A 13,029-nucleotide genomic window follows, 5' to 3' on the forward strand; every position below is an offset into this window, starting at 1 on the left:
GTATATAATTTGTTGATTAGTTATAAAACAAACAGGGATGTAAATTACTGATAACAACTACAAGGTCTAGACCGATAACATATTTTGTTGATAACCTTTCACAATTGACAAAAGTGTAGTGTAGTGCAGCAAGTTAGCAGATTTATACGAAAACTTAGACAAGGAATTCATGACATTTGATAGGTAAGTGCTTACAAAGTGGAGAAAGTAATCAGAGGGTAATGAAAAAACGAGTTGAAGAAATATAGTAAAACACCATGGCTAATTAAAAGAGAAATATGCAGACATTCAAAACCCCACAAAGCAACCAATACAGAAAACCAAAGATTAATCAACACGAATCTCACTAAAATCCAAGGGTGAACTCTGTTGCATCGGAATGGTCAGTAAGTTCTACTCCTGTAGTAATACCTGTCGTGTAAATCTTGTAAATATCCGGTATGCTCCACTCAATGATCAGGGTTCTACAAACCTTGGCAGATTGATAAATGTCTCTTTCGGAACCAGAAGAAATTTCAAAATTCATAAACAATACACTTTTTGTGAATTTTCTAACCATTAAACATGAATATATCATTTGTGAGCAAAGATATTTTTGCCAGCTCCCATAATATCCCGACGCGTACATGTAAAACTATTAAGAATATAGTATGTAAGCTTTCATTCTGACCGAAATTGTATGTTATTCAACTTAAACTTAGGCACAAAAAACACTTTCCATGTAAATGTATTCCAAAATGAAGGGAAAAGGGGGGGGGGGAGGAGAAGTCGATACTTTACAGACATCACTTAGACTAAATGTTTTAACGGTATTGAGACCGTATGTTTTCTGCGTTTGTTTTAGTTATGACATGTTTTATTTGTGGTCAATATTGTTTTCAATTTCTATGAAATTTTAGTCATACAAGCGAAATCAAAATATACTTACTTACAACTTTAAAATCAAATTAAAATATGATGAACAATTTTGATACTTTAGAGTTGTCTACCTTCTAATAATAACTGTAACATATAGATACTAAGCGAAATGCCGATGTAAAAATTATTCTTTTTAAGGCGGAGGTGGGTTTCTTGGTTAAAGTGTGTTAAAACATTTACAGCTGATTATGTCAAAAATGTTATAGAATTCGAGTTCCAGATGTAGCATAGTATATTGAAAAATTAGGATAACGGAACCCTGTACCTTTTACGAAATTGAGTGTGGTTTTTATTGTACCTATATTTAAACGACCAGCTAAAATTAAGCATCGCATTTCAATCTAAGTTCTACACATAAAATACTAGATAGATATCTAATTTTTACGCAAAAACAAATAAGCGTTCTTGCATTAGGTTTTTAAGGTTTTCTAATTTCGGCTGAGCTATTGCTTAGGTCAGAGTAAAACGACGATGAATACTAAGGGATAAACAGTATTCATATTTAGAAATGCAACTGTGAAAAGAGTACTCGTAGATAACTTCAGCAAGGTTAGTGTAGAGTAGTATAGTTTAATGTTACTGACTTGGAAGTATGCGTGACCCAGTCTTAATTTTTAGAACCCTTAGACTGCTCGACATAATTTCGAGGACGGATGTTAAACTCATAAATTGGTCCATTTCATATTTGCCAAGATCCAATTATCACCGAGGCCTCTTAGGTACATGTATATATATACAAGTTGATGACCCAGTCGAGTTAATTCTTGAAATAGTTTTTTTGCATTTTGTTTTTGCATAACCAAATATTTTAATGGGACAATATAGCAAATGTATGCAAATGTGTTTTTTTCATTGTATAGGAAAAAAAATCATGAAACACGTTGTCTTGGTAACAGGCGGCAGTGGATTTCTTGGTCAACATGTGGTGAAGCATTTACAACTCTATGGAGAAAATGTTAAAGAAATTAGAGTTTTAGATGTGGTCGACTATAAGCAAAAGCTAGGTATACTGAGACTTTTAACCAAAGTTATTTTTTACTAAGGGAGCTACCATTTGATTTTTAGGGGGGGGGGGGGGGGGGGGCTTGGATGAAAAATTTTGTCCTGCCTTTTTATTTTTCCCTCAATTCGGTCCTGCCTTTTTTATTTTTCACTCTATTCGGTCCTGCCCTTTTTTTTTTTAGTTTATCCTGACTTTTTTTTTACATAAATTGTCATCCTGCCTTTTTTTTTTTGCAAATAATCTCATCCTGCCTATTTTTTTCAAATTTCATCCTAGCCCCCCCATAAAAATCAAATGGTAGCTCCCTAAAATGAGACAACAGAGGTGTATTGTTTAGATCTGTTGAAACTAACTAAACAGTTAATTACAGCTATACTTAAAAAATTACAGATCAACCACGCACTACAATACAAATAATAGAGGGAAGTGGCATGATTGTCAATGTGAAAAGTCGCCACAAGAGATCAATTGACGTAGAAATTAGCAACTATATATGTCATCGTATGGCCTTCAACAATGAGGAAAATCATAACGTATAGAAATCTACAAAAGGCACGGATTTGAATTGATTGCGGGCACCCAATTCCTCCTCCTATAACCTGGGACAGTTGTGTAACAGCACAGCATAAGACAATACTATAAAAATCAGTTGAAAAGGACTTATCTCATCAGATCGATACAAAGCATAAAAAAAACCAAATCAATATCAAACCTTAGAAACACAAAGTACATATCTGAGAGTACTCGCAGTTACTAAAAGCTAGATCAAAGCCGTTCAGATGATAAATATAATCCAAACCGACAAGGAAGTAAAATAAAAAGACCCATACCGTTGAAAAACGGCGGATTACTTTTATAATAAAAAAGCTACATTAAAAGAATGCAAATGCATCAACCAAGACAATTATGTACATTCAAGACATTATCAAAGATATATTTGTGTTTTTATTTTAGAATTTGAGGTAAAGAAGCCAATGAAAACATTTACCGGGAGTATAACGGACAAAGATTTAGTAGAACGAGCTTGCCGTGGTGTTGATATTGTTTTACATGTTGCATCCATTATCGACTACAACCAGTTCCCTAACCACACCATTCTTCATGAAGTAAATGTCAAAGGTAGCGTTCAATTATAAGTTTAACTGAACATTTGTCTCGTTTGATGGCATGACTGTTGTGTAACAATAAGTATTGATCTTACGGCAGTGGTGTTGTTCTCAATGTATATATTGTTAGCTTTTCTGACTAGTTCATAACAAGTTCATAATAATATTATAAACCAATGTTGCGGCATTCAACGTTTTCGTTTGTGACTGAATAAAATTATTTGGGAGGGCTTCTTTAATAGCCTACTCACCTAAAATAATTATCCATAAAATTCAGTTTTAGTTCGTGTAGTGAGGTAGTGTTGTATTCACCATCAAAATTATAAATAAAGGCAATTACTAGTAATAACACAATTTTGAAATATCGACGAAGTGATACAGAATAGGATTTAAGAAAGTAACATTTAAAAAAACACAAAGTAGGGCCACGATAAGCATGGGGTTGTCTTAATCATATCTTTTCCTTTGAATTGTAAATAAGAAGACGTGGTATGAATGCCAATGAGACAACTCTCCATCCTCACAATTTGTAAAAGTTAAACCATTATAGGTCAAAGTACGGTCTTCAACACGGAGCCTTGGCTCACACCGAACAGCAAGCTATAAAGGGCCGAAAAATGACTAGTGTAAAACCATTCACACGGGAAAACCAACGGTCTAATATATATAAAAAACGAGAAACGAGAAACACTTATTAACCACATCAACAAACGACAACTACTGAACAACAGATTCCTGACTTAGGACAGGTGCAAACAAATGCAGCTGGTTTAAAAGTTTTAAGAGGCGTCAACCTTCACCCTAACCCGAATGTACACTTAATAAGAAATTAAATTTGATGGAGTCCCACGAACTCCAAAAGGTACGAGATCAGGTGCCTGTTCATTGTAAATATCTACCAAAGAAACTTATAATCTATTATGCAAGACGCGTGTTTGCTTTAATTTGACTCATCATTGGCGCTCGAATAAAAAGGGTTTTACTCATAATCACACACGAGATATAAGAGCGAGCATTACAAAACAAATAGTATCTCCTGCTCTACAAGTATCGCATTAACACTATATTAGCTACATCGATGCCTTCTTAATTTGTACCCTCAACATTTCCAAAACAGGTACAAAAGTTATATTGAATGCTTGTCGGAAGGAGAATGTCCCGTACCTTATTTACTGTAGTTCTAGTTCACTGTATCTTGGTCCGGAGGAAGTCATTGACGGAACAGAAACATCTGTCTCACAACCATCTAGATTCTATTATAAAGCTTACGCTTCGTCAAAAGCTAAAGCACAAGATATGGTCTTATCTGCCAATGGTTCTAAATTAAATGATGGTAAGTACTAACAAAATGCCATGTTTGAAAGTTTGGCTAAATAGTAATGTAATATGCATCATGTTCAACTGTTAGTAACAATATTAACAACAGACTGTGTATAAGTAACACAGTAACCATCTGTAACTTGATGCAACTGATTTGTGTATCTTTCGAGAACATTAACTTTGTTTTCCTTGGTGAAACATATGGTCATTTTAACAATAAGAAATCGGGCGACCAGCTGCCGTTTTTAAGGACACGGATTTCGTATTTAAGAATTTATAACATTTTTGACAAAAGTTTCAAATAACAGCTAGCACTTGCATTTATGACTTTCCCTTCAATAATAATGATAATAATAAAATTAATAATAATGATAATAACAAAATTAATCACAATGATAATAAAAAAAATATTAATACTGATAATAATAAAATCAATAATAATGATAATAATAAAATCAATGATAATATTTATAATAATTATAATGGTATTATATAATAATAACTATCATGATAATATATATATAAAAATTATAATAATCATAATAATTTCAAAGATACTATAAAATAATAATGTTGATGATAATAGATATATATAAACACGATAATAATAGCTTGTTTATATATGACAGGAAATGTCATGAGGACTCTAGCGATTTTACCTTTGCCTATGTTTGGGGAATTGGATAACGTACAAATACCACTTGCCGTTCGCCCATTCAAGGGTAAAACATTCCCACTGGTTGGACCTATGGATGCTACTGTACAGTTCAGTTATGTTGGAAACACCGCAATGATGTTCGTCATAGCAGCAGAAGCTTTACCTAATAATTCATCGCTTGGAGGACATTTTTTCTTTGCAGCTGACGATACACCAATAGCCTCATATCCTGAAACAATGAAACCATTTTTTAACCATTTTGGTACTAAGACCTCTAAATGGCATATTCCGTATTGGATTGCAATGTCTCTGATGTTTCTGTTTTTCTCTATTCTGTTTATTTTGCGGTTCATGAGAATAAGTTTACCGACTGTGCATTTTTCGTTTGGCAGTTTAGCCTTTCTTAATACGACATTCTATGTTACTTACGACAAAGCAAAAACTATGCTTGGATATAAACCTTTTTATGAATATACGTCATCAATCGAAAGAGCCAAAGTGTTTTATGAAAGTATAATTTAAGAAAGATTGAATGTGACTTATTTAAAAAAAATCTTTATTCTTTCGTATGTAAAAGTTAATGTTAAATGTGTATAACGTTCATGTAAAAACAATATTGTTATCTATTCATGTTCAATCTTACAAATAGTATAAACACTTTTATTGTAAGACTTATTAATGTGAAGAATCAATTTGTTTCTTTACAAGTATAATTGCAGCGATCAGAAAAAATGAAAACGTATTGCATCCTATTAAGACAACAAATTATTTGTTTCTTCAAAATCTTTCACTTCTACCTATAAATTGTACGTAAAATAAAGGCGGAAAAGATACCAAGGTGACCCTAAAAAAAATAGGTCAATAAAAAACAGAATGGCCAAATTCTTTTGAGCATGAACTTGAGCACCAAAAAAAAAACCAGAGGGGAACTCAGGTGTTCCAAATGGACCAGCAGTTGCGGTCCCCGCAAGTGACACTCGTACTATGAAAGCATTTAAAGAATAAGAAAAATCTGTGAATGTCAGTCTACAGACTTATATAATTTTCATATCCTATAAAAAAAAATGTATTCCACGCAAACAATCTAAACCTGAATAAAAAGGAATTATAAATATTACAACATTGTCAGCACACAATCATTTTGCATAACTTATAAATCATTCAATGTTCATTACAAAATAAAAACGCGTTTAACGGACTACATAAAAAGAACATTTAAAACACCTAACTGTGACATGTTATCCCATATAAATAAAAAAACATGATATAAATCATGTGTTCATCTTTTCATTTTGCGTTTCACACTGAAATGAATATAATCTTGATGTACATTGTATATAGAACGATCGTGTTCCGTTAACATTGTGTTACAATCGATGGCCAACGTAACATCAATCACATAGGTAACAAAAAACTAGTTCAACATGTTAAAATTTCATGTGGGAATAGGGGGAAAACTTGTGCAAACAAAGGATTATACTGTATACACATTGTTAAATCAACTTTCAATTGACAAGTGTTTTTTTGATAGGTTAAAGGTTATTTTTGTATGTGTTAAATTCTGTGTTTTTAATTCAAATTAATATGAAAGAAATGGAAACAAATATAAGTAAATTTATTTTATTTCTTTTATAACACAAATTCAACAGAAGATTCAAGCAAGCATTATAATATGAAACACACAATACAAGTTAACAGTACTAAAACAAACCACACATTGTAGCACACACATTAGAAATTCACTGTATATAAGTCTATTAATGTTTAATAATCTATTCAACGCGAATAAGGTGGGAGGCTGCATCACCAAACTGTACTGTTGTAACTTCCTAGTTGCAATATCTATCCATAAGCTCTTCTAATCTGTTGTTGATTTCGACATACTTTCGTTTTTGGGCCACTCTCTTCCCATCGGCTGCATACTGGATCATGGTCAGGGATTAGCTTCCTCATGTTTCAGTAGTTTTATGAGTTTAAAGATGTTTGGATGTGGGTGCTGGACATGTTTTATCAGCTTGCTTTGCCATCCCTCTAGATGATGTGTAGTCCTCAGTCCCTGTGTTGTGTAATGGTCTCATCAGTATTTTGTTACATAGTCTGTAAAGGGCGTGTAGTTGCTGTTAGTATCAATCTGATCTATGTCGATTAGGGCATTGAACCACACATCTTCGACCTCAGCAGTAGGTTAAAGTGGAAGGACAGCGGCACGGCGTTCTATTTGATGAATGTTGTTGTCTTTCTTGTATGGAACCCGAATCCCCGCTCCTTGTGCTTTTCTCCAGATGCATTGTGTATAATGGAAAAAACAAACATCTTTGAGTAAAGTCAGGAACCTTGTGTATACATTTTTTTTGTTTAGTTCGCTCTTGGCTGGAATTAAACTGTGTACCAGTGGATACATTGCACCTTCAACCATTGTGTGAAATGTATAAAGTCTGTGAAATTTTCTTTTCGTCAAAAGTAACCGATAGGGGAGAATCTGATATTAATAAATCTTCGTCAATATTTATTATTAGGTTTTTAACTTCTTTTTCAAGTTCACCATTTTCATTTTGAAAGGAACCTATGGAGCTAAAATGGTGGGAAAGGGCATTATTTCTCTCATCCGTAGCCGTTTATATTTTATCAAAAACATGTGGATCATTAATCTCTATATGTCCTATATCGGTTCGTTTTATCTTAAGGAAATTCCAAAACCCTTTCATTTTATTTTTTTGCGTTTATACATTTTTCATTAAACTTTCGGATTTTAGCTGACCGTTCTTTTCTTTTGATGGCCTCTTGTACTTGTGCTTTCCGATTAAAATAGAAATTTAGGTTTACAAATTCAAAGATTTTTTAATCTTACTTTTGTTTATCTGATTTATTCTTTATTTTAAGGTAATTCTTTGAATAAGAAAAAAAAACATGCTTCAAATAAACAGTGGATTAATTTTTTTTTTCAAAATATACTTAAACAGTGAAAGAAATATGTGTTCTTTTAAAAAAATACAGGTAAATCTTAGGTCAATTATTAATTAACCTTGATTGTTATAAAAACAAATTATTTATCAAAACATCTATTGTTATTTTCATGTGGGAATAGAAGGAATAGTGATTTTAAAAAGTGGGAATAGGAGGAAGACACCGTAGCATATATTATTAATATCTTTTTTTGTTGGTTTTTGTTCAATTCCGTAACTTCGTCCAATCAGAGTCGAGCTTTGTGACAGCATGCATGCTGTTACCATAGTTAAGCTTCCTTTAAAAATAGGCCTCAAACTGAAATTATTGCTGACTACGTCACTAAAAATAAAACTTTTGTCAAAGCTTGACAATACAATCTATTTAAAAGTGACTGTTATGATAAAATGAAATAAGCTCTTATATATTTATAGCAAATTAAAGAATACAATTTGTGTTGCCCGATAGTAAAAAGAGCGTTCAATGCCTTAGTTTATAACGTTTACATGCATTTTAATATTATTGCGATTCTTCAGCTGAAAGTTTTCGATGACTTTTATGTTTATTATCGAATAATTCATATTCTATTTATATGTATATAATTTGTTGATTAGTTATAAAACAAACAGGGATGTAAATTACTGATAACAACTACAAGGTCTAGACCGATAACATATTTTGTTGATAACCTTTCACAATTGACAAAAGTGTAGTGTAGTGCAGCAAGTTAGCAGATTTATACGAAAACTTAGACAAGGAATTCATGACATTTGATAGGTAAGTGCTTACAAAGTGGAGAAAGTAATCAGAGGGTAATGAAAAAACGAGTTGAAGAAATATAGTAAAACACCATGGCTAATTAAAAGAGAAATATGCAGACATTCAAAACCCCACAAAGCAACCAATACAGAAAACCAAAGATTAATCAACACGAATCTCACTAAAATCCAAGGGTGAACTCTGTTGCATCGGAATGGTCAGTAAGTTCTACTCCTGTAGTAATACCTGTCGTGTAAATCTTGTAAATATCCGGTATGCTCCACTCAATGATCAGGGTTCTACAAACCTTGGCAGATTGATAAATGTCTCTTTCGGAACCAGAAGAAATTTCAAAATTCATAAACAATACACTTTTTGTGAATTTTCTAACCATTAAACATGAATATATCATTTGTGAGCAAAGATATTTTTGCCAGCTCCCATAATATCCCGACGCGTACATGTAAAACTATTAAGAATATAGTATGTAAGCTTTCATTCTGACCGAAATTGTATGTTATTCAACTTAAACTTAGGCACAAAAAACACTTTCCATGTAAATGTATTCCAAAATGAAGGGAAAAGGGGGGGGGGGAGGAGAAGTCGATACTTTACAGACATCACTTAGACTAAATGTTTTAACGGTATTGAGACCGTATGTTTTCTGCGTTTGTTTTAGTTATGACATGTTTTATTTGTGGTCAATATTGTTTTCAATTTCTATGAAATTTTAGTCATACAAGCGAAATCAAAATATACTTACTTACAACTTTAAAATCAAATTAAAATATGATGAACAATTTTGATACTTTAGAGTTGTCTACCTTCTAATAATAACTGTAACATATAGATACTAAGCGAAATGCCGATGTAAAAATTATTCTTTTTAAGGCGGAGGTGGGTTTCTTGGTTAAAGTGTGTTAAAACATTTACAGCTGATTATGTCAAAAATGTTATAGAATTCGAGTTCCAGATGTAGCATAGTATATTGAAAAATTAGGATAACGGAACCCTGTACCTTTTACGAAATTGAGTGTGGTTTTTATTGTACCTATATTTAAACGACCAGCTAAAATTAAGCATCGCATTTCAATCTAAGTTCTACACATAAAATACTAGATAGATATCTAATTTTTACGCAAAAACAAATAAGCGTTCTTGCATTAGGTTTTTAAGGTTTTCTAATTTCGGCTGAGCTATTGCTTAGGTCAGAGTAAAACGACGATGAATACTAAGGGATAAACAGTATTCATATTTAGAAATGCAACTGTGAAAAGAGTACTCGTAGATAACTTCAGCAAGGTTAGTGTAGAGTAGTATAGTTTAATGTTACTGACTTGGAAGTATGCGTGACCCAGTCTTAATTTTTAGAACCCTTAGACTGCTCGACATAATTTCGAGGACGGATGTTAAACTCATAAATTGGTCCATTTCATATTTGCCAAGATCCAATTATCACCGAGGCCTCTTAGGTACATGTATATATATACAAGTTGATGACCCAGTCGAGTTAATTCTTGAAATAGTTTTTTTGCATTTTGTTTTTGCATAACCAAATATTTTAATGGGACAATATAGCAAATGTATGCAAATGTGTTTTTTTCATTGTATAGGAAAAAAAATCATGAAACACGTTGTCTTGGTAACAGGCGGCAGTGGATTTCTTGGTCAACATGTGGTGAAGCATTTACAACTCTATGGAGAAAATGTTAAAGAAATTAGAGTTTTAGATGTGGTCGACTATAAGCAAAAGCTAGGTATACTGAGACTTTTAACCAAAGTTATTTTTTACTAAGGGAGCTACCATTTGATTTTTAGGGGGGGGGGGGGGGGGGGGGCTTGGATGAAAAATTTTGTCCTGCCTTTTTATTTTTCCCTCAATTCGGTCCTGCCTTTTTTATTTTTCACTCTATTCGGTCCTGCCCTTTTTTTTTTTAGTTTATCCTGACTTTTTTTTTACATAAATTGTCATCCTGCCTTTTTTTTTTTGCAAATAATCTCATCCTGCCTATTTTTTTCAAATTTCATCCTAGCCCCCCCATAAAAATCAAATGGTAGCTCCCTAAAATGAGACAACAGAGGTGTATTGTTTAGATCTGTTGAAACTAACTAAACAGTTAATTACAGCTATACTTAAAAAATTACAGATCAACCACGCACTACAATACAAATAATAGAGGGAAGTGGCATGATTGTCAATGTGAAAAGTCGCCACAAGAGATCAATTGACGTAGAAATTAGCAACTATATATGTCATCGTATGGCCTTCAACAATGAGGAAAATCATAACGTATAGAAATCTACAAAAGGCACGGATTTGAATTGATTGCGGGCACCCAATTCCTCCTCCTATAACCTGGGACAGTTGTGTAACAGCACAGCATAAGACAATACTATAAAAATCAGTTGAAAAGGACTTATCTCATCAGATCGATACAAAGCATAAAAAAAACCAAATCAATATCAAACCTTAGAAACACAAAGTACATATCTGAGAGTACTCGCAGTTACTAAAAGCTAGATCAAAGCCGTTCAGATGATAAATATAATCCAAACCGACAAGGAAGTAAAATAAAAAGACCCATACCGTTGAAAAACGGCGGATTACTTTTATAATAAAAAAGCTACATTAAAAGAATGCAAATGCATCAACCAAGACAATTATGTACATTCAAGACATTATCAAAGATATATTTGTGTTTTTATTTTAGAATTTGAGGTAAAGAAGCCAATGAAAACATTTACCGGGAGTATAACGGACAAAGATTTAGTAGAACGAGCTTGCCGTGGTGTTGATATTGTTTTACATGTTGCATCCATTATCGACTACAACCAGTTCCCTAACCACACCATTCTTCATGAAGTAAATGTCAAAGGTAGCGTTCAATTATAAGTTTAACTGAACATTTGTCTCGTTTGATGGCATGACTGTTGTGTAACAATAAGTATTGATCTTACGGCAGTGGTGTTGTTCTCAATGTATATATTGTTAGCTTTTCTGACTAGTTCATAACAAGTTCATAATAATATTATAAACCAATGTTGCGGCATTCAACGTTTTCGTTTGTGACTGAATAAAATTATTTGGGAGGGCTTCTTTAATAGCCTACTCACCTAAAATAATTATCCATAAAATTCAGTTTTAGTTCGTGTAGTGAGGTAGTGTTGTATTCACCATCAAAATTATAAATAAAGGCAATTACTAGTAATAACACAATTTTGAAATATCGACGAAGTGATACAGAATAGGATTTAAGAAAGTAACATTTAAAAAAACACAAAGTAGGGCCACGATAAGCATGGGGTTGTCTTAATCATATCTTTTCCTTTGAATTGTAAATAAGAAGACGTGGTATGAATGCCAATGAGACAACTCTCCATCCTCACAATTTGTAAAAGTTAAACCATTATAGGTCAAAGTACGGTCTTCAACACGGAGCCTTGGCTCACACCGAACAGCAAGCTATAAAGGGCCGAAAAATGACTAGTGTAAAACCATTCACACGGGAAAACCAACGGTCTAATATATATAAAAAACGAGAAACGAGAAACACTTATTAACCACATCAACAAACGACAACTACTGAACAACAGATTCCTGACTTAGGACAGGTGCAAACAAATGCAGCTGGTTTAAAAGTTTTAAGAGGCGTCAACCTTCACCCTAACCCGAATGTACACTTAATAAGAAATTAAATTTGATGGAGTCCCACGAACTCCAAAAGGTACGAGATCAGGTGCCTGTTCATTGTAAATATCTACCAAAGAAACTTATAATCTATTATGCAAGACGCGTGTTTGCTTTAATTTGACTCATCATTGGCGCTCGAATAAAAAGGGTTTTACTCATAATCACACACGAGATATAAGAGCGAGCATTACAAAACAAATAGTATCTCCTGCTCTACAAGTATCGCATTAACACTATATTAGCTACATCGATGCCTTCTTAATTTGTACCCTCAACATTTCCAAAACAGGTACAAAAGTTATATTGAATGCTTGTCGGAAGGAGAATGTCCCGTACCTTATTTACTGTAGTTCTAGTTCACTGTATCTTGGTCCGGAGGAAGTCATTGACGGAACAGAAACATCTGTCTCACAACCATCTAGATTCTATTATAAAGCTTACGCTTCGTCAAAAGCTAAAGCACAAGATATGGTCTTATCTGCCAATGGTTCTAAATTAAATGATGGTAAGTACTAACAAAATGCCATGTTTGAAAGTTTGGCTAAATAGTAATGTAATATGCATCATGTTCAACTGTTAGTAACAATATTAACAACAGACTGTGTATAAGTAACACAGTAACCATCTGTAA

The 13,029-nt window shown here is 33.0% G+C and overlaps 1 protein-coding gene across 4 annotated transcripts in view; it reads left to right on the forward strand.

The window, feature by feature from the left end:
• Positions 1-13,029, forward strand: part of LOC127711062 (3 beta-hydroxysteroid dehydrogenase/Delta 5-->4-isomerase type 2-like) — a 14,211-nt gene continuing 1,182 nt past the window's right edge. Inside the window, exons 1-5 of one of the 4 annotated variants that reach the window (XM_052217022.1) lie at positions 1-183; positions 1,779-1,922; positions 2,876-3,040; positions 4,145-4,360; positions 4,977-5,668. In XM_052217022.1, coding sequence (XP_052072982.1) covers positions 1,790-1,922; positions 2,876-3,040; positions 4,145-4,360; positions 4,977-5,527 — 1,065 coding nt within the window. In that variant the 5' untranslated portion in view covers positions 1-183; positions 1,779-1,789 and the 3' untranslated portion in view covers positions 5,528-5,668. Of the gene's footprint in view, positions 184-1,778; positions 1,923-2,875; positions 3,041-4,144; positions 4,361-4,976; positions 5,669-8,552; positions 8,726-10,320; positions 10,465-11,418; positions 11,584-12,687; positions 12,904-13,029 lie in introns of those variants that run through there. The other 3 variants (XM_052217024.1, XM_052217021.1, XM_052217025.1) reach the window with 3 other exon arrangements.

The sequence above is a fragment of the Mytilus californianus genome, unplaced genomic scaffold (genome assembly GCF_021869535.1).
Source record: "Mytilus californianus isolate M0D057914Y unplaced genomic scaffold, xbMytCali1.0.p SCAF_8, whole genome shotgun sequence".
NCBI classification, from domain to species: domain Eukaryota; kingdom Metazoa; phylum Mollusca; class Bivalvia; order Mytilida; family Mytilidae; genus Mytilus; species Mytilus californianus.